We start from the raw sequence: 27,661 nt of genomic DNA on the forward strand, positions 1-27,661 counted from the left end.
TTTGAGTACTCATTTGATAATTTTCATCGACACAGTCAGGCTGACTGTGTCGATGGGCTCACTGCTGACTGAGTCAGCAGTGAGCCCGGTTTCCGTTCGAATTTCGTGAATTTCTTCGGATTCTAGGCTTGAGAGGCTTCACGATGGGTGTGGTCCTTGGAGGTTTTCAAAAAATTCTTCTTCCACTGTTCTTAGTCGATTCGTGAACGTTTTTATAGTGCGTTAGGCTAACTTAAAGTACACTTTTTTTAACACATGGCAAAATTCACTATTTTTCTGCGATGTTTTTTTGCGAAAAACTATCGCCGCCCGCTTCTCTTCAATTTCCCATATATTTATCCAGATGTTAAAAAATTACAAGGTTAATAGTGAATCATAATGTAAATCGAATGGCGAATCTAATGCACTTATCAGATTTCAATTCTGCAGCGTAGTTTTTTAGCAATCAGCTGTTGACACTTGAGTGTTTCCGACTAGGTATGAGTAATCCGATAACATTAAAATACACGGTACAGGGGGCATCCTTAATTTATTCTATGAAATTTTTCCAATTCTGTATATTACAGATTAGAGAAGAGTTGCATGATTTACTTGCTCAGTGTGCATTCATATGCAAAGATGCGAGAAGAGAAAGTAGAAAACTCGAGACCATTCACTCCTCTGCCATATTCCCCGTTTTCATGCGGGCGGCCTTCGATACAAAACAGCAGAGGAACGTTCATATATAACGTCATTATTTTAGTGGGTGGACGGTTTACGTCTTCATATCTTTCTCAAGTTAAAATTCCCTGTCCCTTAATGTATGTATGCGTTGGGTGGGTGGGCGCTAAATTTTTTATGACATAATATATGGATAGCCCCCAGCTGGCAAAACAAAACAAGTGCATATGTACTTCTACATATGCCGGTTAAAACTACATTTAATTTCATTCACTTTGCCTCCATCAATTTAAATTCAGTTAATTCAAATATCTAGTTCATTTTCACCATCTTCTCTTCATTCACCAGAATAAGTAGACACGTGCCTAATTGATAGTAAGTTAAACGAATAATGAATTAAAATGTACTACAATGTACTCTCGTTCCACGCAAGTTTGAACTTTTACGGAGCAATTGAGAATTCTGAGGAACTACATACGGCACTGCCAGTCTAAAAGTTTCCCGTCAGCATTATATGAGGCAATTTGAGACAGTATGTGCCGTAGTTTCTCAATAGAATTCTCAATTTCTCTAAAGTTCAGACTTTCCTGGAGGGAAAGTACATTTTAAATTCAAGCAAGAAAATATGTAACGGCTTTTTTTGCAGGTACATAAAATGTCGAAAAACGACGGGTTTTCGAAAAATGGGACGCGACACATTTTGCAAGATCTACTTTCCTCCACGGTCCGACTGCAAAGGACAGATTTTATTCCCGTATCGCAAACCCGACACGAGCACAACGCTATTCCGGTGAAAATTGAGGGGGATAATTCATCCCCAGAATTAAGGTCGACCTGTTCGATCTGCTCCGAATCTACAAATCTGAGTCCTCTCGCCCTCCAAGAAATGGAAATTCTGGCCAAATTCGTTCTAAGTCAGGAGCAAATTTCTCTCATTTTAAAAACTGAAGATCATCCTCCAATATTTTGTTGCAAAATATGTTCCTCCGTGATCCTCTCGTTGGCCAAGTTGACCACGAAGATTGAAAATATTACCATTTCTCTCCGGGCCGTGATTTCCAGCAGGAACGGACTGTTTAATAAATTGCGGAATCAATCCAAAATCAGTGGTAAATATGTAGCAATCTAATTGATTGGGTCAAACTAAACTGTAATTAAATTAATCCTTTATACTCACTTAATTTAGAAGTGTGTCATCAAATAGCTGCTAAAAGTGAATGTCACAAGGTTTCTAACGATGATGATCAGCAATTAACTAAATGTTGAATATTTTCTGACCAAAGGTATGTATTGAAAAAATTCGAAATTTCAAAAAAGTTGAGTTTGCTATTGGATATGACAGAGCAACTATCTGGGATGACAAAAATGTAAATTTCTTGAAAATCTGACCAAAACTCGATTTTTGGCGATGAATTTAGTGCGGCAACTCTGGGGGTTTGGGCGCCTTTGAGGGGGTGTGGCGGGCGTAAATGGGCTCATGGAGTCTAACCCTCCTTCACTTTTTCTACACTCATATAGTACTACAACATATCCAAAGGAAATCAAAATCGGGCACTGACAAGTTGCGACCTTCTACTCCTTAGGAGGGGAGCTTCACCACCTGCCCTTCTCAGATCTCGATGCCCTTTGGATATGTTGTAGGGTCCCATGAGTGTACTAAAACCCTGAAGTGGTTTGACTCCCTGGCCACATTTGTGCCCGCCGCACCCACTCAAAGGGATGAAAACCACAAAAGTTACCAACTTCAAAAATCCACCAAAAATCCAATTTTGCTCGTATTTCGATAAAATTTGCATTTTTGTGATCCCCGATACTTGTCTGATAATATCCAATAACAATCCCAATTTTTTTGAAATTTTCGAAATTTTCGAGCTGATGAATTATTCGAAAAAATTCAAAATTTCAAAAAGGTTGAGATATCTACTGGATATGATCACACAAGTATCTGGGATTACAAAAATGTTAATTTTATAAAAATCGGAGCAAAATTGGATTTTTGGTGACATTTAAAGCACATGAAAACCGGTTTTTTTTCGTGTTTTTGGCGTCTTTGAGTGGGTGTGGCGGGCGCAAATGTGGCCATGGAGTCAAACCACATCAGGGTGGTAGTACACTCATAGGACCCTACCACATATCCAAAGGGCATCAAGATCCCAGAAGGGCAGGTGGTGAAGCTCCCCTCCTTAGTGGTAAGTAATAGATATATACTCGATTAACCGTATTACCCCGAGCTGCACACTAGGCAATGATACAGTACCGATGGAAGGTGCTAAAAAGTTACCGAAATGCAACGCTAAACAGTAACGATATGGTACCAAATTTTGGTCATCGGCACCAAATCAATGCTATATCGGCGCCTATTTATTAGCACTGCTTTACTTTTCACCAAATGAGTACCGAAACTAAGGCATTTAATCGGTACGTGTAAATAAATATCGATACGGCAACTAATCAGTACCTTTGACACCACTTCGGTGCCGATTCGTTACACATTGACGTTGCATTTCGTTGCTTTTTTGGTACTGAAATTTTGGTAACTTTGGCAGCTCGGGACACTATAGTTAAATTCTGGCTTTATATTATCTTACATGCATATGGGAGACGTCTCCCAGCGTATCCTCTCAAAATTTGACCAAATTAGTGTCACTTGATCAAAAATTCATGTAATTAATATGAACTTAACAAAAGACACGATCTCCAAATGTGCACATTTGGCAGAGGTCCGAACGCCCTTAGTAAATTTGGAAAATGTACAATTTATCAAGTTTACGGTACGTTTTCTCCTCATCGGATGCAAATATCTCGGCAAAATTTGACCATCAAGTCTTTCACAAATTGTATTCAAATTAAATTTGTACTTGAGGGAGTTTCTTAAAATTTAAATAGCACACACTGAGAGTCCTCAATTGTTCATGTAAAATTTTCTCACGAATTACGTTTGTAGAAACCGGCGGCGGCTGTCCTGCTGACACAGATGACGACCAACAATTAACCGGATTCATTGAGGTGGAAGAAGAATTCTGCGTAAAAGTCGAGCCTGTCGTCGACGATATCACGCCATACGAACCCGAAATGTCGACAAAGAGTGACGACTCCGACGACGACTCCGACGAGTTAGATACAACTACAGATAAAGAGCGTTGTAGACCATGTAAAATTAATTTTAATCGTAAAAGAAAATTACTACGTGAGCACTTTAAACTTGTGCATGATAAGATAGTCGTAGACATCGACAGGAAACTATTCTGCCTCAAGTGCAATAAAGGTAACAACTCCATCAACAACTTCAACAGGCATCCTAAAACTTGCCGAGGTAAAAGGGACCCGGCCAATACGTATAAGAAGATTGTGATTGTTAGTCATGTGCACAAACTCAGCGAAGCTTTTAAAGTGCAAATTGTGAACCTTTTACAACAAGGCATCCAAATTCAGGAATAATTTAATAGCTACTTTATATGCAAATACATAAATATGCTTTGTATTTATGTATGGATGTATCTTTTTTTTACATTATCAATCAAATCATCCAAAGTCATTGAAGGAGTCATTGCCATACTGTCAATTTATCCGAGCGAAAAAAATATGCTCAAATCCGGAGGATGCCGAGAGACAAATTAATTTAATTACTGACAAGTTTACTAATAGAGGATATCCTAAAAATGTTTTAAAATTGTGTAATGAAATGGTACTTCTTATGAATAGATATGATTTACTCATACCCAAAACTGATTTGGTGATAATACACCTGAAACAAATCCAACCCCAAATTCTCGATACATACAAATAGAATATGAGTTGTAATCCAATACAGGAAAATGAAGTATATATAGTTATACCTTTCTATTAGAATATGTATGGGTTCAAAAAACTTCTACTACAATACATACGTGAACAAGCTGACAAGAGTACCAATGTTAGATACAAAAAGATAGTCAATAATCTAAATTTAGTGTTGTCTTTAAAACGGCGAACTCTCTTGAAATGTACTGTAAAAGCCACCCAACAAAATAATGTCATTTTTAAAGTGTAAGTCTCAAAATTAAAACGGCTGAATCTCAAAAATACGAACTTTATTCTAAAAAATCACCACGTAGGTAATTATTTATAAAAATTTATTTATACAATTTATTAATAGCTGGATATATATTTTGTCAATCTTACTGGCACATTACATTCTTATGTCTTATTTTTTATCCAATTGTAACTTTACTTAATTTAAACATAATGTATTTTTACAGCCTGATGAAGCTGAATTATATTACGAAACGCGTCGCTGGTGAATAAAACCAATTTTTTGAAATCAGTTAGATTTGTTCCCTTCTCACATTTGAAGATTTGCACGATTTATTCGCTCAACATTTAAGTATAATTCATGGAAGAGGAGAAAGTAGAAAACTCGAGACAATTCACTCCTTTGTCAGATTCCCCGTTTTCATGCAGTCGGCCTTTGACGCAAAACAGCAGGGGAACGTTCATATATTACGTCATAATTTTTGTGGGTGGGTGGATTAGGTCTTTTCCAAGTTAAAATTCCCTATCCCTTAATGTATGTATACGTTGGGTGGGGAGGGGCTAAATTTTTTATGACATAATATATTGAGGCCACAACTGGCAAAACAAAACAAGTCTACATATTGCATATATACTTCTACATATGCCGGTTAAAACTGGGTTTAATTTAATTCAGTTTGCCTCCATAAATTTAAATTTAATCCATCCAAATAGTTCATTTTTGTCATCTTCCCTTCATTCTCATTCCCCAGAATAAGTAAGAACGTGTGTAAATGGAGGTATTTAAGTAAAACGAGTAATGAGTTAAAATGTACTTGCTCCACGAAAGTTTGAACTTTTAGGGAAATTGAGAATTCTGAGATACATAAACTACAGCACTGCCAGTCTCAAAAGTTCCCAGTAAGCATTATTTTAGGGAATTTGAGACAGAGAGTGTCGTAGTTTCTCAGAATTCCGAATTTCTCTAAAAGGTCAAACTTACTTGGATGGAGTGTACGTTTTAAATTCAAAGGAGATAATATATTTTAACGGTTTTTTTGCAGGTACGTACATAAAATGTCAAAAGATGACGGGTGTTCGAAAAATGGGACGCGTCACATTTTGAAAGATTTAGCTTCCTCCACGGTCCGACTGCACAGGACAAATTTTATTCCCCCAACGCAATACGATCAAGAGTTCCCAGTGAAAATTGAGGGGCATATTTCATCCCCAGAATTAAGGTCGTGCTCCATCTGTTCCGAGTCGATCAGTCAATAAATCTGCGTCCTCTCGCCCTCCAAGAAATGGAAATTCTTGCCAAATTCGTCCTAAGTCAGGAGCAAATTTCTCTCATTTTAAAAACTGAAGATCATCCTCCAATATTTTGTTGCAAAATTTGCTCCTCCGCGATCCTCTCGTTGGCCAAGTTGACCACGCAGATTGAAAATACTATATACCATTTCTCTCCGGGCCGTGATTCCCAGCAGGAATGGACTATTTAATAAATTGCGGAATGATTCCAAAATCAGTGGTAAATAGCAATCTAATTGATCATACTCGTTTCAAATTAAACTGTAATTAAATTAAGCTTTTATATTCGCAGAAGGGTCTCAGCAAATAGCTGCTAAAAGCGCTTGTCCTGCTGACAAGATTTCTAATCATGACGTTGATCAACAATTAAATAAATTCCGGGCAAAATTCTCGATAAAACTCCAACCAACAGATGTCGATGACGGACGATTCACCAAGCTACGAATTGAATCCAAAATTAGTGGTAAATCATAAACATTCTACTCGATTAATCATGTTAATGTAAACTATTTATAGTTAAATTATGCCGTTATATTATCTTCCATACTGTGGAGGTCCCCCAACGTATGCTCTAAGAATTTGACCAATCAATCAATTACAAATTTAATATGAAATTTGTAAAATGCACTAAATGCCGATGCGAATGTTTGGCTGAGATCTTTAAACGCTTGGTAAATTTGCAAAGTGTAAAATTTTTCAACTTTACCGTACATTTTCTCCTCTTCGGGTGCAAATATCTCGGCAAAAACTTCACAACCAAATTAAATTTGTGATCAAATTTGGTCAAAATCCGAGAGCAAATGTTGGGAGACGTCCCTTGTTAATGTACATAGAATTTTCTCATGAAATAGCACCCGACCTTGGCTGTCCTGCTGACCCAATTTCTCACAATGGTGACGACGACCAAAAATTAACCGGATTCGTTGAGGTGGGAGAAGAATTCTCCGTAAAGGTCGAGCCTATCAACGATAACCCAGACGATAAGATGGACGACATCACGCCTGATCCTCTCACTTCAAAAAGTGACGATGACTCCGACGTGTCAGATAACCCAGAAAATGAAATTGCAGAAAAACAAAAGTGTTGTCGGCCGTGTAAACTTAATTTTAAGACCGACAGAATAAAACAGCTTGCCCACTTTACCACGGTGCATGATAAGATAGTCGTAGACATCGATAAGAAGGTGTTATGCCTCAAGTGTCATAAATTTTACGCGAACACCAGGATTTTCAATAGGCACCCTAATCCTTGCCGACGCAGGAAAAAAGTCATTAGGATAAGCAATACAGATGATAAGATTATGATTATCAGTCGTGTGCACTCACTCAGCGAAAATTGTAAAGTGCAAATTGTAAACCTTATACAGCAAAGTATGCAATTTGTATAATTTAAGTATAATTTAATAAATACTTAATATGCAAATTTAGGCTTTGTATTTACGCATGATGGAGAAGAGTTGCATGATTTACATACTTGGTCAATTATACCTGGTGGTGCCATATATTTTGTAGACTGCATAAATTAGTATAGCAGGCTATGTTTTCTGAATTTTTAAAAAATAATGATATCACAAGAAAGCCCTTTAAATTCTCTTCAAAATAGACCAACTAGTTTTCAAAACTTCCTACTTTCGGGGCGACACTAGCCCAAAGTCTTTGTGTCCGTGTCTCACTCACGGTACGCACGAGATCCAGGAGATATTGGTCTCATTTCTAGACGATGGATTTTTTTTCGGATTTCTAACTTTTACACGGTTTAGCAGGTGCATCTGGCTCCAGTTTGGAAGGTATGACATAGTCCGGAAGGTCGAGGTTCAATGACAGTGATTTTTTTTCTTGATATGAAATTGAGTCACGAATTTTAGATTTCAATCACCTATTTCCTATTTTGGCCTCATCAACAGGACAGGACAGGACACTCCTTGAATGTCTAGTGGCTATTTTTGAATTAGGAGTGGTACAGGGGTTCCACAATTCGCTCTAGAAATTCAAAAAATAAGTTTAGACACGCAATTTGACCGCCAGAGTAAGAAAAATCACTTTTTCAACGAAATCCAACTTTTGTCTAATAAAAAAATCACAGAACCAGGATGGTGGGTCAAATTAACGTTTTTGAAATTTTTATGAATAGTCTGGACTTAATAGGTCTGAATACGGTCCTTTTGCTGTTTTATTTGACCTCAATCACAAAAGTTTGCTCAGCTGTTCAAAGTAACCGTTTCCATTTTTTAAGTGCGTACCGCATGATCAGCGCCCGCATCATCTGAGTCTAGTTTTAGCTAGCGTGCACTTAACAAGTGTTCCTCCCCACATCTTAGCGACATAAGTCCAAGGTTCAAATTAAGGGCCATGGTCATAGTTCTACTTAATCCGTTCATTTGTGAAGGAATTTTTCTTTGGATCCGGCATGGATTCGAACAAATTCAATTTTCCAAGGTATCATGAATTTTGGTGAACATTTTAACCGTCCACAATGAAGATCTTTTGTTTACCAAAATGTTGATCAAAAATTGCAACATGCTGTTTTTGCCGAGCTATCACTTTGCCACATTGGGTCATAAAAAACTTTGAAACATGGTTTCTGATGGAGAATTGCATGAGGATTTCAATAAAAAATAGTACAACTGTGAAATCCACCAAAAATCCAATTTTGTTCGGATTTTGATAACATTTACACTTTTGTGATCCCAAGCACTTGTGTGATCATATCCAATAGCAATCTCAACTTTTATGAAATTTTCAAAATTTTTGGGCTCACGAATTATTCGAAAACTTCACTGGATATGATCACACAAGTATCTGGGATCACAAAAATGTTAATTTTATGAAAATCCGAGCAAAATTGGATTTTTGGTGACAGTTGAAGTACATGAAAACAGGGCTTTTTCCGTGTTTTTTACACCTTTGAGTGGGTGTGGCGGGCGCAAATGGGGCCATGGCATCAAACCATTTCAGGGTTTTAGTAGACTCATAGGGTACTCCAATATGTCCAAAGGGCATCAAGATCTGAAGATGACATGTAGAGGGTCCCTCCTCCTAAATATACATATGTATGTCTGTAGCTGTATTTACAGGGCCGGCCAAGATATATTTTATACAATTGTCCTTATACTTTTAAACTTTTGAAGCTACCTTTATAAATTTTGGAAATAATTCTTAAATCGTAAAAAATTACTGTTCACTCTAACTCTAGCAAACTCAATTTCATGTACATACATACATATGTATGTACTTAATCATACATAGTTCTATGTTGAAGGAATAGGGAATAAGATTTATCGGCGGCGGCGCGTAAATTTTCTATCGGCGTATGGCGGCGGGAGATCGGCGGCGTTGACCTCTGTTTTGCAACAGCCTGTGTTGCAGAGGAATTTATTTTTTCTTGTCAAATTTACCACAAAGTTGGTCCGTTCATATTTTATTTAGCTGAGTAAGAATTTTTCGATTCAACAATAAGATCCACCACTAATTTTAAAATTTGGAGTTAAGTATTTTAAGATGCTACTATAGCCGGTGTGTGATAGTGGAAACAAGTTTTTTTGGGGGGCAATTACCCTGGGGGGCGTTATGGACTTATAACATGGTATACATAGGGAAATTTATTTCTCTGGAACGGGTGGATGGAATTCCAAAATCTTTTTTTTGTTGTAATCTGTACCTAAATACCTCCACCCTTTTTTGGTATTTTTCCGAAATTCGAATTATGAAATTCGAAAAAAAAATTCGAAATTTTGAAAATTCTGAAAATTTTGTGATTCAATTTTAAAAATTTTGTTCATGTTTAAAGGTAAACACTTGTGATAAGAACCGTGAAATGGTTCACAGATGATGACAGATGTTCAAATTTAATGTGGATTTGCATATATGGCAAATATATTGCAAATTTATACTTTTAATTCTAGTCAAAATTTTATTTCGTTGTTTTATGTTTTAGTGCTTATAATGGGGGCTAGTTTTATTTAAATAGCAGGGATGGGCAATCCCAACACTTTCGATGGATTACGGATTACAGATTAATTAATTTAAAAATTATTATGGGATTACTGGATTGGGATTACTTCGTTCCTTAAGTAATGTGGATTACTTGTTGGATTACTGGGATAAATTAATGATGTGGATTACGGATTACAGTAATCAGATTACGGATTATTATCTGGATTACAAAAATCAATATTTGTGTATGAGGGGGTGAAGAGAAGCGAAATCCCTTTATGGAAAAGTGTTGTCCGCCCGGTCAGTATGCACGATAACTTTAGAACGGTTTCGAATTTCAACATGCGGTTTTCGCCAACGGGACTCTAATGTTTGAGGTACGGATTACTTCGAAAATAGGAATTGTAGGTCATAATGTCACGGCACCACGGTGATGACGCCACGTGTAAAACGTGTCGATTTTTTTTTGTTTTGGCCGTTTTAGATGTAGTTGCGGGAGAGGATTACAAAAATCTCCATAGTTTTGACGTGACATGACCTAGTGACCGTGTCGACGACGCCATAGTCGAAAATGTCGAATTTTGGTCTGTATACTTTTACACTTAGTTTTGGGCGGGGATTTCAAAAATAAAATCTAGGCATAGCTTTGGCATGCCATGATCGCGTGACCGTCTCACCCCACCTCTTTGGTATATTTTATTTGCAACGATTTATTCTGAATAGCGTCAAACTTATGATGATGATTAGTTCAAACAACAAGAGCTTTGAATGATTCATCCGACTGTCGGTTTCTTAGGGCAGATAAAAATGTATTGCAGTAAGTATGTAAACCCATCTTAATTGTTCCAAAATTCTCTAAACTTTGCACCTCTGCTGAAGAATCCAGAAGGCAATCAAGTTCAGGAAGTGACTCAGACTCTGGAGAAGTTGCAAGATGGAGCTGTCATGCCGTTTACAGGAGCAAAGTAATCCAACAAAGTAATCCGTAATCTGATTATATTTTCCAATTTCGTACATAAATTTGGGATTACGGATTACACATAATTTCCAGATCTAGTTAGGGTTACGGACTACGGATTACTTTAAAATGTGAATTTTTCGTGGATTACTGGACAACGGATTACATTTAATGTAATATGATTACTTATTCTGATTAAAGTAATCCTGCAATTGCCCATCCCTGTTAAATAGCACAATAATAGTCCAATCTTAATACATTAAGCGCATTTTTCTGAATTTATCTGATAAATATTTCAGGGATTTTCTTTTCTTAGGATTAATAGGAGAAATGTGTTTTGTTCACAGGAATGTGGTAGCTGCTTGTTTGTGATATGGATGTAGTGTGTGACTGTGAGTTACAAATCACTGCGTGAATTGCTTTCTTACATGATTTACTTCATTTATGAAAACTTTGACTAATTTATGACATTAAAACAATATTTTGAAAATAAGTAGAAATATATTTTTGTAAACTTACAGTTTTTCTTCGTTAATGTTTGGTGAATAATGAATAAATATTTGCAACTTTTGGATACGTATGAAATAACAGATTTGTGCAAATCGTTATCTGCTTATACTGAATAGCAAGCTGCTAATAATTTATTAAATTATTTTCACAATAACTAATTTTAAAATTCAGCAAAATACGCTTAATGTGTTAAAATAGGACTATTATTGTACTATTTAAATAAAACTAGCCCCCATTATAAGCACTAAAACATAAAACAACGAAATAAAATTTTGACTAGAATTAAAAGTATAAATTTGCAATATATTTGCCATATATGCAAATCCACATTAAATTTGAACATCTGTCATCATCTGTGAACCATTTCACGGTTCTTATCACAAGTGTTTACCTTTAAACATGAACAAAATTTTTAAAATTGAATCACAAAATTTTCAGAATTTTCAAAATTTCGAATTTTTTTTTCGAATTTCATAATTCGAATTTCGGAAAAATACCAAAAAAGGGTGGAGGTATTTAGGTACAGATTACAACAAAAAAAAGATTTTGGAATTCCATCCACCCGTTCCAGAGAAATAAATTTCCCTATGTATACCATGTTATAAGTCCATAACGCCCCCCAGGGTAATTGCCCCCCAAAAAAACTTGTTTCCACTATCACACACCGGCTATAGTAGCATCTTAAAATACTTAACTCCAAATTTTAAAATTAGTGGTGGATCTTATTGTTGAATCGAAAAATTCTTACTCAGCTAAATAAAATATGAACGGACCAACTTTGTGGTAAATTTGACAAGAAAAAATAAATTCCTCTGCAACACAGGCTGTTGCAAAACAGAGGTCAACGCCGCCGATCTCCCGCCGCCATACGCCGATAGAAAATTTACGCGCCGCCGCCGATAAATCTTATTCCCTATTCCTTCAACATTGAGACGCCGAGCCGCGCCGCCGCCGCCGAATTGGTCGGCGTTGACCACTGTTGCAAAGTGTTATCAATAAAATTAAAATTTCCAACTGCGAATAAAATTATCAGAACAGATTTGATGGCAAAATGCCGGATGTGTATGCAAATTATGGCAATTTTAGAAGTATGTATGTGTCCACCGAGACAATACTTGGAGGGTTTCGTTTTTCCCGTTGAAAGCGATTTTTTACCACGGCAGGTGGGAAAAAGTGGTAAAATCCGGGAAAAACGGTTTTTACCGTCCAAAATGGGAAAATATGGCTGCCCATGTATTTAGTTATGGGGATGGCTAACTTCTTTAAAAATCAATATTTTCGGAATTGGACTTCATATTCGTCATCTCCACGAATTTCTGAAAATTTTGATATGTAATACGGACACTTTTGAACAATTTTGATTGTTTTTTAATTTTCCCATATGAATACATGTTAATTTTAGAGATTGTTCGAAATGAACCGTATTACCAACTTATTTTCTCAGAATTTGATGCAGAATACGAATATGAAGTCAAATTTTGAAAATCTTTAGTTTTGAAGAAGTTGTTTCTGATTGCCCCAAACCAGAGTTTTTCCCATTTCTTCCATTTTTCCCATTTCCCACCTATTTTGGGCGGGTGATAAAAATGCCTTTTTCCTACTTTTTCCCGCTGCCCTGGTCAATTTGGTTTTTACCAATCGAAACCCTGAATACTTGCACACATATGCAAATAACCAACTTCCTATAGTGTTCATACATATGTATATCCAAACACATGTACATATGTATGTATATAATATGTACATGTGTATCTTATACATAAAAATGCTTGCGCTTCTGTCGTTTTTTTTGTTCACATGAAGGACCGTACATCAAGCATGTCGCCGATTGTGATGGAAGTAGTAGCAGTGCGTCACATCCAAATGGCAATGGTTCCATTAGACGTTTGTGTATGGATGACGAGAGTTAAAAAGCGTCATCCTTTATACCTGGCCCCTAACATGCGATCCCTTTTCATTCATTCTATTACACGAGTCGAAGGAGTTAAGCACGCGATCCAATGAATCATACAGTTTCTCTAAGTCTGGATGTAGGGGTCGTCCATAAATCATAAAGAATTTGGTACACTGTTGATTGTCAAGTGAGTCATTGTGGGTATTCACGTCGCTAAAAAACGTCGCTTCGCAACACATCTTCGCAACTTTGCGGTGTTTGCGAAATCGGTGTCGTGAACGACTTATTTTACATAAAAATTCGTAAACTGATTATTTGTAAAAAAAAATTCATTTGAAGGAAAAGTATAAGGTTGTCTGGCAACATTTCCAAAATGAGGAGAAATCAAAATTTCACTTGACGACGAGCTTGCGAAAAATAGTTTACGACGATAATAGATGCCCTTTTGCTTCGCATGTTTCGTAAAAAAATAAAGCAATCTGATTGGTTGTCACATCGCAACTCTTCCCAAACATCGCAAACTTGCGAAGATATGTTGCGAAGCGACGTTTACGGCTTTTACGAAATTGACGTGAATACCCACATTGTTATTTAATTCGCATAAATCTTATTTTTGCCTTTGAACAAACTCTGTCTATTGTCGCAATAAATATGCAAATGGGGCGACACGTCGGAATATGTAAGTCTGGATGGTTTACATACATGTATTCCATTACTTTCCGGCATGACTTTCCGTTCATGACTTCTGCACGGCCCGTTCATTAGTCTACGTGTGCAATACCTCCCACTGATTGGAAAAGTATGAACAAACAAACACACACAGGAGCACCTGGAACTTTATGGAGATATGTATGTATCTAATAATACATAAGCAGGAAGGTAAAAGTCTAACAAAATATTTGCACGTTAAATACACATACACACATTGACAACTGTTAGTTTAAAAGTTTTTTTGGCAAAACACTGATTAGTTTTGTGTAATTGACAAGATTTTCTGCTACAAAAAATACATTTTCAGAAGGTACGTATTTACAAGAAATATTAACTCGGAGACTAAATTATGAAAATTTAACAAACTTTGAAGTGAAAGTAAAACAAATCAAGTAGATATTCAAGATAGAAGCGTTATAAAGTACCCTGATAAAACAAGGCCTTACGTAATTTTGTAAAAGCGGGTAAAATCAATTAAGAATTTTACAAAGCTCACTTTACATATCTGTAATGTTTCCAAAAATTTCCATTTCAGAGACAAACTTCACCATGTGGACGAAGGGGAGAAAATCGTCCCTGCCTAAAAGGACTGTTAACCTGGCTGGTTACGATGCCAAATTGGGTACCGGCTCCTCCCCCACTTCCGGCGGGGACACGGGGCTGCCTCCCGCCTCAATTTATTACTGCGGGAGAACTTTCCCCGACAAGAAATCCTGCCGCTGTTGGAACTGTCCATTTCCATTCGTCTGCGGTCCGAAGTCCGGCTGCCCGTGTGCCGAATGTGTCGAACTTCTCGGTTTCAGAGTGAATTCGGCGGGAGATCTGGGTAAACCGGGCGGTTCCCTGGGAGACGGTGGTGACACCGCGATGACACCGCAGAACCTGTTTTACTGCGGGAAATGGAAGATGGCGTGTCGCTGTGGGACGTGCGATGGGCAGTGCGGGCCGCTGAGCGGGTGTCCGTGCCACGCATGCGTGGAGCTGGTCGGGTTCAGGGTGAATCGAGACGGAGTCCTGTGCCGAAAAGAGGGTGAAATGTGGTATTGTGGGAAGAAGAGGAAGGGAAAGTGTGGGTGTGGGGAGGATTGCGGGGAGAAATGTGGAGGGAGCGGACCTCGTGGGAATGGGTGTCCGTGCGAGGCGTGTTCAAATATCGGCCAGCCAATCGAGGAGAAATTGGTTGACTTGACAACGACGGAATCAGAATCCCGCCAGATGGCAGGTTTAGTTAAAAAATTTCTAATTGCGACATATTGACGTCTGAGTTGGGACCCGATTTCGCGTTAGTCCAACAACAATCAGGACCAGACGGGGAGGTCGGTGGAAGTATTACGCAATGAAATTAGCAAATTGAAAAATTTATGAGACTACGGAACCACTAATCAGGGAAGTATCTTATTTTGCCAAAACTAGTATAGCTCATTGAGCTAAGCTCAATCACAAATTTAACTACACTCTAAATAAAAAGTAAGCAAATTGCTACTGGGCGGTGTCTATATGTATATGACCTCACCGGTTTGGTAGCGATTTTCTACAGAATTGTAGTAAATTTGCTACCATCTTGTAGCATTTCCTTACCCCGCCGTAACGGTTAGTCAAAATATGGTAGCAAATTTACTACAGTTCTGTAGAAAATCGCTACCAAACCGGTGAGATCATATATTTATAGACACCGCCCAGTAGCAATTTGCTTACTTTTTATTTAGAGTGTAGTATGCTTAGGGTTGTGGGAAGTATATATTTGCATCTGATGAGAAAATAACCACGCACTGTTCATTTAAAGTATTAAGGTTTATGTAAGTTAAAAGCTTGCAGTTAAAGATTTTAAAGATGAACATTGTAAAAACTTGTTCAAAGACCTGTAAATTCGAAAATACCATCGTTATGGATAAAATGATGTGTGTTCTAATTGCACATTTTAATAAATATTACCCCCAAAATCAAGGCGTTATTCAGTTTGACGTAATTATTTAGCGAGACCTCCGTCGGATGATTGGTCAATAGGTTGTAGACCTTATTCAGCTGAAATTTTAGAAAAAAGTAAACATTTTTTTTTCATTTTGTAATTTACGTTTGTCAAAAATATACTGGTGTAAAAATATAAAACCTATCAGTACAGCTTTGCTAAGCCCGAACCAGGGTTAATGGGTCACCCCATAGGGTCCTTCCAGATGAAAATTTTTCAAATTCCAATGTATACTCTTCCATGAAGAGCCATAAGAAAACTAAATGCCAAATTTTAGTTCGACATGACGACTTTGAAAAATCAGTAGGGGTCACCCCATAGGGTCCCTCAAGATGCAAAATTTCCCAATTTGAGTTCATATCCTTCCTTTAGGACCCATTTACTACCTCTGTACCAAATTTCAGCTTTCCACTATAATTTTGAAATATTGGTGCACGGTACCCCACCCACTCCGATGACCCCCACCGGTCAACCACTTGACCGATGTCGCCCATCTTCGAACTCGAGTTGTGTATTTGCATAGTCTAGATGTGTGGAAAATTTCAAGTCGATCGGATAAGTTTAAAGAGAGTTATCGTCGGATAGACAGACAGACAGACAGACAAAACGGGTACATAAGCCCTGGTTCGGGCTAAAAAAAATACTACAGAAAACCATGGGGTATGTTTGTATGCTGGAAAATCTCACAATTTTTTGTTCCAAAAATCATCTACATGAATACATACGTTCGGTCATTTTTTTGAGTTTTTCTCAAAATCATGCAATACAAAGGCTTAAATCTATTTATGTGCTAAATTTTGGCTAATCACAACTTCTCGAGAAGGCCATTCGGTGGAGACAGTGGTGACAATCCACAGCCAATTATTAACCGAGCATAATTCTGAACGAGCTACATATAGTCCGTCGATGTAAATGCATAACTTGACATGCATTGCAAAATTTCTGCCAGTTTCAAAAATTTTACACGAAATTCAGACAATTTCAACCAACAAGTAGGTATTGTTAGTTCCATTTTTACTAATCGCAGTTTTGAAATGAGACGTGTAATGCAATGCGTACCTCTGCAAAATATGCCTCCATTCCCAGCAATCCAGGTTTTTCCTTCAGTTCCTCCATTCTCAGGGCAGATGCAATCGCCTTTTCCTAAACAAAAAGTTATGCTACACACTTAAAAAAATGTTCCCCTTTTGAGAAATAATACACCCCGAGTTCTAAATTATGCAAGTAAACTGTACTAAATCCAGAGGAAACTTTACACTTGATAAAGTTCACCTTACTCTAGATTTAGCATACCTTTACCTACTTCACGTAGGAGGGGAGCTTCACCACCTGCCCTTCTCAGATCTCGATGTCCTTTGGATATGTGGTAGGGTCCTATGAGTGTACTAAAACACTGAAGTGGTTTGACTCGATGGCCACATTTGCGCCAGCCACACCCACTCAAAGGCGCCAAAAACACGGAACAAGCCCTGTTTTCATGAGCTTTAAATATCACCAAAAATCCAATTTTGCTCGGATTTTGATAAAATTTGCATTTTTGTGATCCCAGATACTTGTGTGATCATATCCAGTAGATATCTCAACTTTTTTGAAATTTTGAATTTTTTCGAATAATTCATCAGCTCGAAAATTTCGAAAATTTCAAAAAAGTTGAGATTGCTATTGGATATTATCACACAAGTATCTCGGATCACAAAAATGCAAATTTTATCCAAATCCGAGCAAAATTGGATTTTTGGTGATATTTAAAGCTCATGAAAACAGGGCTTGTTCCGTGTTTTTGGCGCCTTTAAGTGGGTGTGGCGGGTGCAAATGTGGCCATGGAGTCAAACCACTTCAGGGTCTTAGTACACTCATAGGACCCTACCACATATGCAAAGGACAACAAGATCCCAGAAGGGCAGGTGGTGAAGCTCTCCTCCTTAGAATTCAGTGTGCAATTACGTTTCAAGATGTCAGCAACATTTTTAAGGGTGTATTTAAAAACCATTCGCTAATTTTTTAATAACCTCCTTCGTGATCGCTACAGGCCATCCAAACCTTCGCATAAAGCCGGGTAATTACAAAGATTGGCCACGACGAGGCGAACACCATCATGACCCATTCGCCCGTACTGTCGCCGACCGGATCACGCACCACGTCCACGAATATGAAGAAGGAAACCGCCGTAATATACATGATCAGCAGGATTAAGAGCTCACCAAATTTTAATTCCTGGAATGAAATAATTACTATTTCAATTTAGAATTTTTAATGATTTGGGTTTATTTTACAATAATTTCGACACTTTTTGTCATTTTCGCCACTATGGAAAATCCTTGATAATATTTCCTAATTTATGATCTGCACTTTCTTGTAAATTTGTAGAAAACGACTTAACATTAGATACATATGCAATTCCATGCCAAAACCGTTCTACGAAATGTGTTTCGTCAGACTAGTAAACTACATGAATAAAACGGTTGTAAAAAGCAAAATTTCAAATTTTACACGATACAAATTTATTATGCATAAATTTATGGCCACAATAATATGACAAATTTCATTTAAATAGTCAACATTCCTTTCTTTTCAAAATATTTTCTCAAATCCTGCACAAATTTATTGTTCGCGTTTGGAAATATTTTAAAAATACGGGCATATTTAACGTCAATCTCGTACCCTCGGTCAACAAAGCAGTAAGTTTTTCTCCAGTTGAGATCCCTTATCTCAACCTTTCTCACATTCGGACAAACTTGTGTCTCACTGCTGAACAAAGACTCCAAAGCGTTTGTCCAGTAACCTTCCCACACGACATGGAAGGTTAAACAGAACTCTCTCAGGCGAGGAAACGCCATGGCCAAATTCGGGGTTTCTGGTGGAAAATCAATGTAAAAATTCCAGCCATATCTTACCGACGGGACGGTCAAATCAAATCGTTTCAAGTTTAAAAGAGCGGGCAACTTTAAGTCGTCGTAAAATTCCCAGGCTAGGAATCGTACGGTGAGAAGTTCCAAGGTTTGTGCATGTTTTGAGATTAGATTGTACAGGTGAGGGGGAATATCAGGGCTGGCATCGTCCCCAAAGATGACATCTTTAATGGATAGCTTTCTTAGAGGATTCTTCAATTGTGCGACGTCCTGTAATTCGTCGTGCATTATTGCACCAGATATTGTGAGGTTGACCATCGTTCTGAAAATTCGGTAAGGATTTGTATCGTTATTTTCTGAGTGCAGCACAGGGTACGGAAATTTAAACAAGTTTTGCAAAATATTTATAATACTCATGGCGGTAATATCACCAGTTCTGAAACGGAGTTTATGTATACATACAATTAGAGGGTGAAGAAAGCACAATTTCTGAACTTCCCGCTCTTATAACTTCACTTGCTGTATATGTATATATATTGACCACCCACCCACCTAGGAATTACGTCGACAATTTCTACAAGAAATTTGGTCAAGGTCTTGTGCAAAATAAGATCCTCCAACTTGTCAAACACGGTCATCAGTTGTGTAACAAAGTTCAACACTTTGCGCCAATTATTTTCCACGACAAACTTATGAGTCCTCATTCTTGATAAGTCTAATCTTTTCACAGGGTCGAATTTATTTACGAAGTCGGGCAAAGGTATGAGATCGACGTCAAATGTGTAGTCATATCTGGGACAAATATTTAGCCGGGTTAAAGTGCGGGAGGAGTTTTGAATAAGGTTTTGAATCAAGTCGGCTTCCATGTGGGAATTAATGTTCCAGTGGAGAGTCAAATTTTTGAAAGATAGATGTGTAATACCCGGGATTTTGGCGTAGAATCGGACAAATTCATCGTTCCAAATGTCCCGCGTGATAGGACTGTAGGCAAGATGTGTCCGGGTTAGGATGGTGATTTGAACATTGTCGGGAATTCCGAGGGAGGAAATTTCCGTTAATAAGGTTACATTTCTGGAAATTTCGTTAATATCGTTGCACTTTAGTCGGAGGGTGGAACGCTTAAAGAGAATTGGAATGGCTCCAGCGTTCCAAAGTTTGGAGACGAGGCGGCACCGCTTCACGGTGCAGAGTGGGAGCCAGGAACAAATGGCGGTGATGGTCTGTAACAAAAATATTTTGCACACTGTTAGGAAGCTCGAGTTAAATTATTATTTATTTATTAGTATTTTATTTATTTATTTATTTATTAGTATTTATTTACGTATGCATACATATGTACTACTCTACCGGTATGGTCATGCCACAGTCACATTCTAAGATTGCAAAAATATCCCATTGGTTTTTGGTCAAGGTTGCTTGACAATTTTAGTAATAATTACAAGGTTGCGACAATGGCTTCAACGACTAAAAAACTTTAATTTTCGAAAAGCCTGGAGTCTGTAGACTCCAGTGTGCGCCGCACAACCTGTCGCCCAGAAACATACCGCACAAAAATTGTCAATACTCACATTTCGCTCTCTCGAATTAATGTTTTAACCATAGATACAAGAATCAGTGCAGTTATGTATAAATGTGATATCGGCTATTTCGGCGTTCCGGAAGAAATTTTTGCTTTAATTACCGTTAGCGACAGCCCAAATAATTAGCACTTCGAAAATGAAGGTTTTTGAGGCTCTCGAAGCAATTGTCGTAACCTTGTATTATGATAAAGTGTCAAGCAATCTTGGTTGTTGGTCTGTAGATTAACCCCAAACCTTAGCATCGGCACACCAAAGTTGTCACCACCTGACGTATGTCAGCCAACGATGTATTTATCTAGCTCTTGTAATGTGCTGTTCTTGAATTCGTTAATAAATGAACTTATATATGTAGCATGCAAATGTATGAAGCTAAATACTATCCCATTACATACATATTGCGTATAGCGCACACATGTCACAGTATAATGAGTAATACAGTTTTGTATTGTGGTGGTTATGAAAAATGTATCAAGCACAAATAAACTTGTACAAACGGAGTAGGAAATTATCACCAAATCAATACCAGGACAGGTAATATCGGAGCTGTTTGCAGGGAATGTTTTACATATTTCACTTACATTTGAGAAATTCTGACATTGCATGACACCGGAGTTGTACAAGTATTTAAATTGAATGAAAATGATTTTGTAATGGGAAATATTCCTCAGTTTTCACTAGTTACAGAAAATTTGCCCCTTAAGGTTACAAGTTTAAAAGAATTTTGTCCTCATGTTCGATCAGTATAGAAATTTAAGTTGAAAAATTAATAAGAATTTCAACTCCAAATCTTCGTATCTATGTATGCAAAGCAGGGAGATTTATTGGCCTATTTGCCCATCTCAAAGTTTTCCAATTTTGCGAGAAATTTAAACCACCCTGTGCATTAGATGAATGGGCCTCCTCAAGCGAAACAATACATAAATAAATAAAATTACTAAATATGGATGAAAACCAACATTTAAAAATTATGTAATTTAATTGGCTTTTGCATTAATTAATTCAGTTTTTAGATCATGTACGTATTGTTTAACTTACGTATACATTCAGGGTAGGTGTGATTTGTTCGGTGGGCGAGTTGTCTTCGAAATCCAGATGTGACATTATTCTAACTGTCGGGATACTATTTATTACGGCACAATAAATTAGATTGTTTTTGCAGTTTTTTTTCAGATTATGTACATGTGCCTATAAAAACGTGAAATGATCACCAAATTTGAAATTAGAGAATCGACTAATTAAGTATTTAATTAATAAAACGTATGATGCACATACGTATGTACAATTTTTTTTGCATGTCTGTAGTTTGGCTTACCAGTGCAAATTTTTTATAGCTGGAATTGATACATTCTAAGTGAGCATGTGTCTACGCTAAACTTCTAAATTTAACACAAATTTTGCAAAATTATTATACAAAGTAGAAATGCCCAAACTCGTATGGAACTCCGTAAAATATGAAGAAAAAATATGGCACAAGTTAAATGAAATGCAGATACACGTACCAGCAGAGTTCGAACACCCAGTTTCTCCATGTTGGGCCCATCCATATATTATGTCATCAAAAAATGTCATATTTTAGCATTCACCCACCCAACGTAAACATTAAGGAGTACGGAATTGTAAAATAAGATACGTAAGTCAACCAAAACCACGCACCCACCCTTTTGACGACGTAATACATAGGCGTTCCCGATACATTGAGTAAGAATCTGCACGTTTGTTTGCATCTGCAGGACTAAATATACTCTAAAAATAGGAGGGAAAGACAGATGACGGGCGAATGAGTGGTGTGGGGCTTGATTATGTAAACAAAAGTGAGAAGTGGGCAGAATAATTCTTGGCAAAATGTGTGTATGTACACTCTAAATAAGAGTTGTGTTAAATTTACCTCAACTTTTTTGAAATTTTCGAAATTTTTGGGCTCATGAATTATTCGAAAATTTTCAAAATTTCAAAAAAGTTGAGATTGCTACTGGATATGATCACCCAAGTATCTGGGATCACAAAAATGTTAATTTTATCAAAATCCGAGCAAAATTTGATTTTTGGTGACAGTTGAAGTACATGAAAACAGGCTTTTTTTCATGTTTTTTACACCTTTGAGTGGATGTGGCGGGCGCAAATGGGGCCATGGTATCAAACCACTTCAGGGTTTTAGTAGACTTATAGGGTACTCCAATATGTCCAAAAGGCATCAAGATCTGAAGATGACATGTAGAGGGTCTCTCCTCCTAAGAGTGAGGATTACACAACAATTGGATAAATTTTTCCGGATTTTTGTGTTATCCTTTTTTTTTGCTCAGTCTGGGGTTAATTTTCCACACTTTTTAGTAGGGTGCAAATATGTACATATGTTTCTGCCACAATATTAAAGTCAGCCCCGCATAGGCAAATGTGCACCATGCAAAAATAATAAACACTGTCAAATACGTAAAGTCGTTTTCCCCGAAAATTTCCGAATTTTTGATACGTGACTGTAAAGTGTATGTACATGTTTATGTCAATTACCAAAAACGCAACTCCCACAAAAATCTTTATTTTTTAATATGAAACAACTTTTATTCCAAGTAAAAATTTCTGTTACATGTGTAGATATTTGGGTGTACATGAGTCTTGACACATTTCGTCATTATTGTCCAGGGTTCCGGGTGTGAATTACCGGGTGGTAATTACCACCGGTAATTAACGGTAATTACCGTTAATTACCACCAGACCTCACTGTGAATAACTGTGAATAACTGTGAAAATCAAATTGGGGTAATTTAATACACGTTAAAGGAGCGAAGATTAAAAAACTACTGTGAATTGTTTACTTTCTCTTGTTCTCACACAATTAAATTTTGTTTATATTGTTAATTAACATTATCGCACATTACCACCGTCGTTATTTTCACTCTTAGAATGTTCGGGCTGCGTATTTGACAGTACGTCGTCTATTAAAAAGAATTACTTTAGACATAAAAGAACGAATTATACGACACGGGCACAAAATATTGGCACTGGCACGTATTGAAATAATTTACTCATTACTTTAATAATATACTCTTTAATTTACTCACCAACTGCATCTTGAAGGTTTTGACCCACCAAAACCAGGAAATGCTTTTTTTTGAAGCCTTCTTTCGAGTGTTAACCATCTTAGAAAATATTAAATCTCCAACTATTTTCAAGAAATATTTAACCACAATTAATTAATGCCTTCAAGGAGAGCTGAATCGAGCGCAGTTCTTAGTTTGAGAGATCCCACATTAACCCATTTGACTCACGAGAAAATAAGACTTTTTCCGTTGAAAATGCCGTAAATTGGGATTTTCACAGTTTTTCCCATTTTTCCCAGTTTTTCACAGTTATTCCCACTGTGATGGGAATTATCCAAAAAAGGGTGAATTTCCGAAACCCTGTTTTTGTCATTCTGTATTTCAGATTTACAAAAGGAATTTATCAGATTCAGAAAAAATATTTGTAATTTCCTATTTTCTAATTAACAGTTTCTTACTATATTTACGTAAATACTATACAGAGATGTTCCATTGGATATGTTCCATTCCACGTTGCATCGATTTTTTCTAATCAAATATAAAAATTTACAAGCAAAATTTCGGGCGCAACCATCAATGTAGCATAGCTATTTTAGAATTATATGAAACCACACCCCTTTTAAAAATTGAGGAAGGAAACTGGAAAAAATGAGAAAGCTAATGTACACTCTGTAACATAAGAATTAGACCATAAGTTGTATTTGACATTTGACTTGTCCTATGAATACGAACATTTTGATGCATCAAAAGTTTCAAAATTCGAAAATTGGCGGTTTTTTGACCTACACATAAATCGTTAAAAAACTCATGGTTCCCGCACTTTTACTTCTGACAACCTGATGCCAGATTTTTCTGCTTGAGAAGAGCTATATTTTCAGCTTTTGTTGTCCGAAGTAAAAGTGTGGGAACCAGGAGATTTTTCAGGTCAAAGTTTCTGTGGGAGGGGCTTATTTTGCAAGAGCCGTAACATACATACATGCATAGTATGGCTGCATGGAGAAAGTGAGACAAAGGGAAATGGGTTTCATACGACCCTGACTCGAAGTGGTGGTGGAAACCCACCGCGAACCACTTTTCTCACTCTGTCTCAACTTCTCCTGCGAAACCGTTTTGTGGAACGCTTGGTCTGGTTTATCTCTACAAACATATTTAAGTAGAAAACAGTTTACGATTAAATACTTCATTGCAAGAACCCTCAGCAGAATTTGACACATCGTAAATCAAATTAAACGGTTATGAAATAAAATTTCAAATTTTAATTTTTCAAATAATGATACACATTTTTGTAAATTTTATACAAAAGTGCGAAATGACGCGTTGCTTCAACGTGTTACTTATGGAATTACAAATAAGTTCCCTTCTTTTCCAAATATTCTCTCAAATCGGTAACAAATTTATTATTCGCGTTTGGAAATATTTTTAAAATTCGGGCATATTTGACGTCAAGCTCGTACCCGTTATTAACAATGACGCAAGGTCTTTTCCAGCAGGCATCCCTTATCTCAAAGTGTCTCACACTCGGACAAACGGGAACCCCGTTAGTGAACAAAGACTCGAAACAGGATGCCCAATCACTCTCCCATCCGACATCAAAGATTAAGCAGAACTTTCTTAGGAGGGGGAAAACCGTGCATAAATTCGGGGTTTCCGGTGGAAAAGAAATGTAAAAATTCGGGTTATACTTTAACGGCGGGATGGTCAGATAAAATCGTCTGAGGTTTAAAAGAGCGGGCAGCTTTAAGCCGTCGTTATAATTTGCCCAGGTTGGGAATCTTAAGGTGAGATGTTCCAAGGTTTGGGCATGTTTTGATAGGAGGTTGTACAGTTGCGGGATAATGTCAGGGTTGGCATCCTTATGGACGACGACCTCTTTAAAGGATAGATTTCTGATGGGATTACTCAATTGCGTAAGGTCTTGTAATTCGTCGTGGAATATTCCACCAGAAATTGTGAGGTTGACCATTGTTCTAAAAATTGGATAAGGATTTTTACCATGATTTTCTGAGATGCAGTAAATACAATGGAAAAAATTCCCGTACTGAACTTGTAAGAGCATGGATAGTTACACTTGATGTCGTCATCACTGATAAAAAATATGGGCTCAATTTTGGAGATAAAATTGTAAACGTAAATAATTTTAAAACCCTGACAACCCCAACTACCCGTGGGTATTGCTCAACGCTAAAAAACCCAGGGTAGCATGCCATGCTCCATAAATTTAAAGTTGACGAAGCAAAATTTGTAACGTTCCAACTCTTACAACTTCACTAACTGTACATAGACCACTCACCTAGGAATTACGTCGACTATTTCAACCAGCAACTTTATCAAGGACTCGTGTACAGTATGGTCCTCCAACTTGTCAAACACGGTCATCAGTTGGGTGACAAATGTTAACACTTTGGCCAAATTATTTTCCACTATAAACCCATCAATATAAATTCCAGATAAATCCAAGCTTTTAACAGCGTCGAATTTGTATAATGTCAGATCAAACTCGGGCAAAGGTAGGTCATCTACAGTATAAGTGTAGTCGTAGCTGGGACAAATGTTCAGCTGGGTTAAAGTGCGGGAAGAATTTTGAATAAGTTTCTGGATCAAGTCGGCTTCCATGTGGGAATTAATGTTCCAGCAGAGCGTCAAATTTTTGAAGGATCAGGACGTTATTCCCGGGATTTTGGCGTAAAATCCGGCAAATTCATTTTTCCAAATGTCCCGCGTGATATGACTGTAGGCAAGATGTGTCCGGTTTAAAATTGTGATTTGAACATTGTCGGGAATTGTGAGGGAGGATATTTCCGTGAATAAGGTTACATTTCTGGAAATTTCGTTAATATCGTTGCACTTTAGTCGGAGGGTGGACCGCTTTAAAAGAATTGGAATGGCTCCAGCGTTCCAAAGTTTGGAGACGAGGCGGCACCGCTTTACGGCGCAGAGCGGGAGCCAGAAACAAATCGCGGTGATGGTCTATAACAAAAATTGTTGAATACACCCTTATAAAACTGGTATTTAATAAATTCTATCCTGAGCATAGATCGGAGTACTCCGGGCTTGGAGTACGTACTCCAGCCTCCGGAGGCCGGAGTACGCGACTTTTTCCGGAAGCCGGAGTACGCGGAGGCCGGAGTACGCGTGGCTGGCCGGAGGCCGGAGTACGCAAAATATCCGATCTATGATCCTGAGTACTCTCTTAGAAATCCAGTATTAACGTTACACCAAGCAGTAATGATATCTATTGGATAAACCAAAATTATACTACCAGTGGTGGTGAAGCCAAATGAAGTGAAGTAACATGAGCTTAAAAAAAATGGCAGCAGAGTATGAATTGAAACCTGTTCATTTTCATTCATTTGATTGATTATGAATTTCCCCTCATTTGAATGAAAATGTCTGAAGGATTCCGTCATTTCAGATCCATAAGCTAAATACATGGAACGAAGTAAGAAATCCAGCAAGAAAATGAAAATGAATTGACGGAAAATGACTCAATCTGAATGAAAATCTTAAGGCAGAAATCGGGATGGTTGACTTTTAAATGAAAAAATTAAACATGTATGATGGAAACCTTGATTTAAAAATCAAAATAAATTACTTGAATAACAAATTCAATGTTCATGGTTTGACTTACGTATACATTCAGGGGAGGTGTGATTTGTTGCAGTGGTGTGTAATTTCCTAAATCAATACTTGCCATTTGAACCGATCGGGTATTATTTCGCAAAAAACGTGCATGGTTTTTGCACAGTTTCTTTTTCTGATCGGTAACTACGTAGAAAAATAGCCTGCAAAAATGTGAAATGGTCACCAAAAATTGACATTTGTCAACTATGTTATTAACAAACCGTACTATGTAGATGAATTTACTTGAATGTAGCTTGCTTAACTGGTGAAAGTTAATTTTGCAATGCCATAGTTTCGCTTTCTGAGTGAATATATGTATACAATTCAAAGTTCATGTCTACTTTGCATGATTATGTATGCAAAGTAGAAAACCTTCGAACGTCTGGAACTCTGCAGCAGCAATAAATATGTCCGAGGAAAAAACTCTAGCACAAGTTGAATTATATACGCGATCTGGGAACGTCCACATATTACGTCATCAAAAAACACCGATTTTTAGACCACCCACCGTCCCTTCCTTGTCCTAATCATGCTAAGATTAACAATAAGCCACTCAACCACCCACCTAATTTTTGATGACATACTACGTGGACGTGCCTAATGCATTGAGTAAGAATCTGCATGGAGATTCACTTTTATGCTCT

General features: G+C 37.3%; 4 protein-coding genes and 1 long non-coding RNA gene across 11 annotated transcripts; 3 read left to right on the plus strand and 2 right to left on the minus strand.

Moving 5' to 3' along the window:
* Positions 1-893: 893 nt before the first annotated feature.
* On the plus strand, positions 894-2,045 carry LOC118433207. 2 transcript variants are annotated; one of them, XR_004833244.1, is made up of 4 exons: positions 894-1,035; positions 1,307-1,769; positions 1,847-1,943; positions 2,003-2,045. XR_004833244.1 is itself a non-coding variant. In XM_035844900.1 (3 exons), the coding sequence occupies exons 2-3, from the start codon at positions 1,316-1,318 to the stop codon at positions 1,924-1,926; spliced, it is 534 nt and encodes a 177-aa protein (XP_035700793.1). In that variant the 5' UTR covers positions 894-1,035; positions 1,307-1,315; the 3' UTR covers positions 1,927-2,043. The 2 variants fall into 2 exon arrangements, 1 of the variants encoding a protein (XP_035700793.1); XM_035844900.1 differs by having other exon boundaries at positions 1,847-2,043.
* A 753-nt stretch (positions 2,046-2,798) lies between these two features.
* Positions 2,799-4,963, plus strand: LOC118433222. Its single transcript, XR_004833252.1, has 2 exons — positions 2,799-2,849; positions 3,605-4,963. It is a non-coding gene; the product is annotated as an uncharacterized LOC118433222 (long non-coding RNA).
* A 9,203-nt stretch (positions 4,964-14,166) lies between these two features.
* On the plus strand, positions 14,167-15,565 carry LOC118433213 (keratin-associated protein 5-1-like). Its single transcript, XM_035844907.1, has 2 exons — positions 14,167-14,430; positions 14,502-15,565. Exon 2 carries the CDS (start codon positions 14,516-14,518, stop codon positions 15,221-15,223), a length of 708 nt encoding a protein of 235 aa, XP_035700800.1. The 5' UTR covers positions 14,167-14,430; positions 14,502-14,515; the 3' UTR covers positions 15,224-15,565.
* A 2,906-nt stretch (positions 15,566-18,471) lies between these two features.
* LOC118433192 lies at positions 18,472-21,871 on the minus strand. Its single transcript, XM_035844878.1, has 4 exons — positions 21,674-21,871; positions 21,397-21,546; positions 19,334-20,001; positions 18,472-19,103 (listed from the first exon to the last, which is right to left on the minus strand). The coding sequence occupies exons 2-4, from the start codon at positions 21,460-21,462 to the stop codon at positions 18,479-18,481; spliced, it is 1,359 nt and encodes a 452-aa protein (XP_035700771.1). The 5' UTR covers positions 21,463-21,546; positions 21,674-21,871; the 3' UTR covers positions 18,472-18,478.
* A 1,029-nt stretch (positions 21,872-22,900) lies between these two features.
* On the minus strand, positions 22,901-27,401 carry LOC118433226. 6 transcript variants are annotated; one of them, XR_004833256.1, is made up of 6 exons: positions 27,244-27,392; positions 27,025-27,178; positions 25,687-26,363; positions 23,855-25,363; positions 23,418-23,770; positions 22,901-23,291 (listed from the first exon to the last, which is right to left on the minus strand). XR_004833256.1 is itself a non-coding variant. In XM_035844925.1 (4 exons), exons 3-4 carry the CDS (start codon positions 26,007-26,009, stop codon positions 24,739-24,741), a joined length of 948 nt encoding a protein of 315 aa, XP_035700818.1. In that variant the 5' UTR covers positions 26,010-26,363; positions 27,025-27,178; positions 27,244-27,392; the 3' UTR covers positions 22,901-24,738. The 6 variants fall into 6 exon arrangements, 1 of the variants encoding a protein (XP_035700818.1); XR_004833257.1 differs by having other exon boundaries at positions 23,418-23,518; positions 23,625-25,363; XR_004833258.1 differs by having other exon boundaries at positions 22,901-23,096; positions 23,235-23,291; positions 23,418-25,363.
* Positions 27,402-27,661: the final 260 nt, after the last annotated feature.

The sequence above is a fragment of the Folsomia candida genome, unplaced genomic scaffold (genome assembly GCF_002217175.1).
Source record: "Folsomia candida strain VU population unplaced genomic scaffold, ASM221717v1 Fcan01_Sc044, whole genome shotgun sequence".
In the NCBI taxonomy this organism is placed as follows: domain Eukaryota; kingdom Metazoa; phylum Arthropoda; class Collembola; order Entomobryomorpha; family Isotomidae; genus Folsomia; species Folsomia candida.

Coding starts and splice junctions, on each gene's coding strand:
- LOC118433207 (XM_035844900.1), top strand. CDS start 1,316: ATGTCGAAAAACGACGGGTTTTCGAAAAATGGGACGCGACACATTTTG. Junction 1,770..1,846: donor GAATCAATCCAAAATCAGTG/GTAAATATGTAG, acceptor CACTTAATTTAG/AAGTGTGTCATCAAATAGCT.
- LOC118433192 (XM_035844878.1), bottom strand. CDS start 21,462: ATGTCACATCTGGATTTCGAAGACAACTCGCCCACCGAACAAATCACA. Junction 20,002..21,396: donor CACCTACCCTGAATGTATAC/GTAAGTTAAACA, acceptor TTTTTGTTACAG/ACCATCACCGCCATTTGTTC. Junction 19,104..19,333: donor ATTGTCGACGTAATTCCTAG/GTGGGTGGGTGG, acceptor CCGAATTTTCAG/AACGATGGTCAACCTCACAA.
- LOC118433226 (XM_035844925.1), bottom strand. CDS start 26,009: ATGGAAGCCGACTTGATCCAGAAACTTATTCAAAATTCTTCCCGCACT. Junction 25,364..25,686: donor ATAGTCGACGTAATTCCTAG/GTGAGTGGTCTA, acceptor TCCAATTTTTAG/AACAATGGTCAACCTCACAA.
- LOC118433213 (XM_035844907.1), top strand. CDS start 14,516: ATGTGGACGAAGGGGAGAAAATCGTCCCTGCCTAAAAGGACTGTTAAC.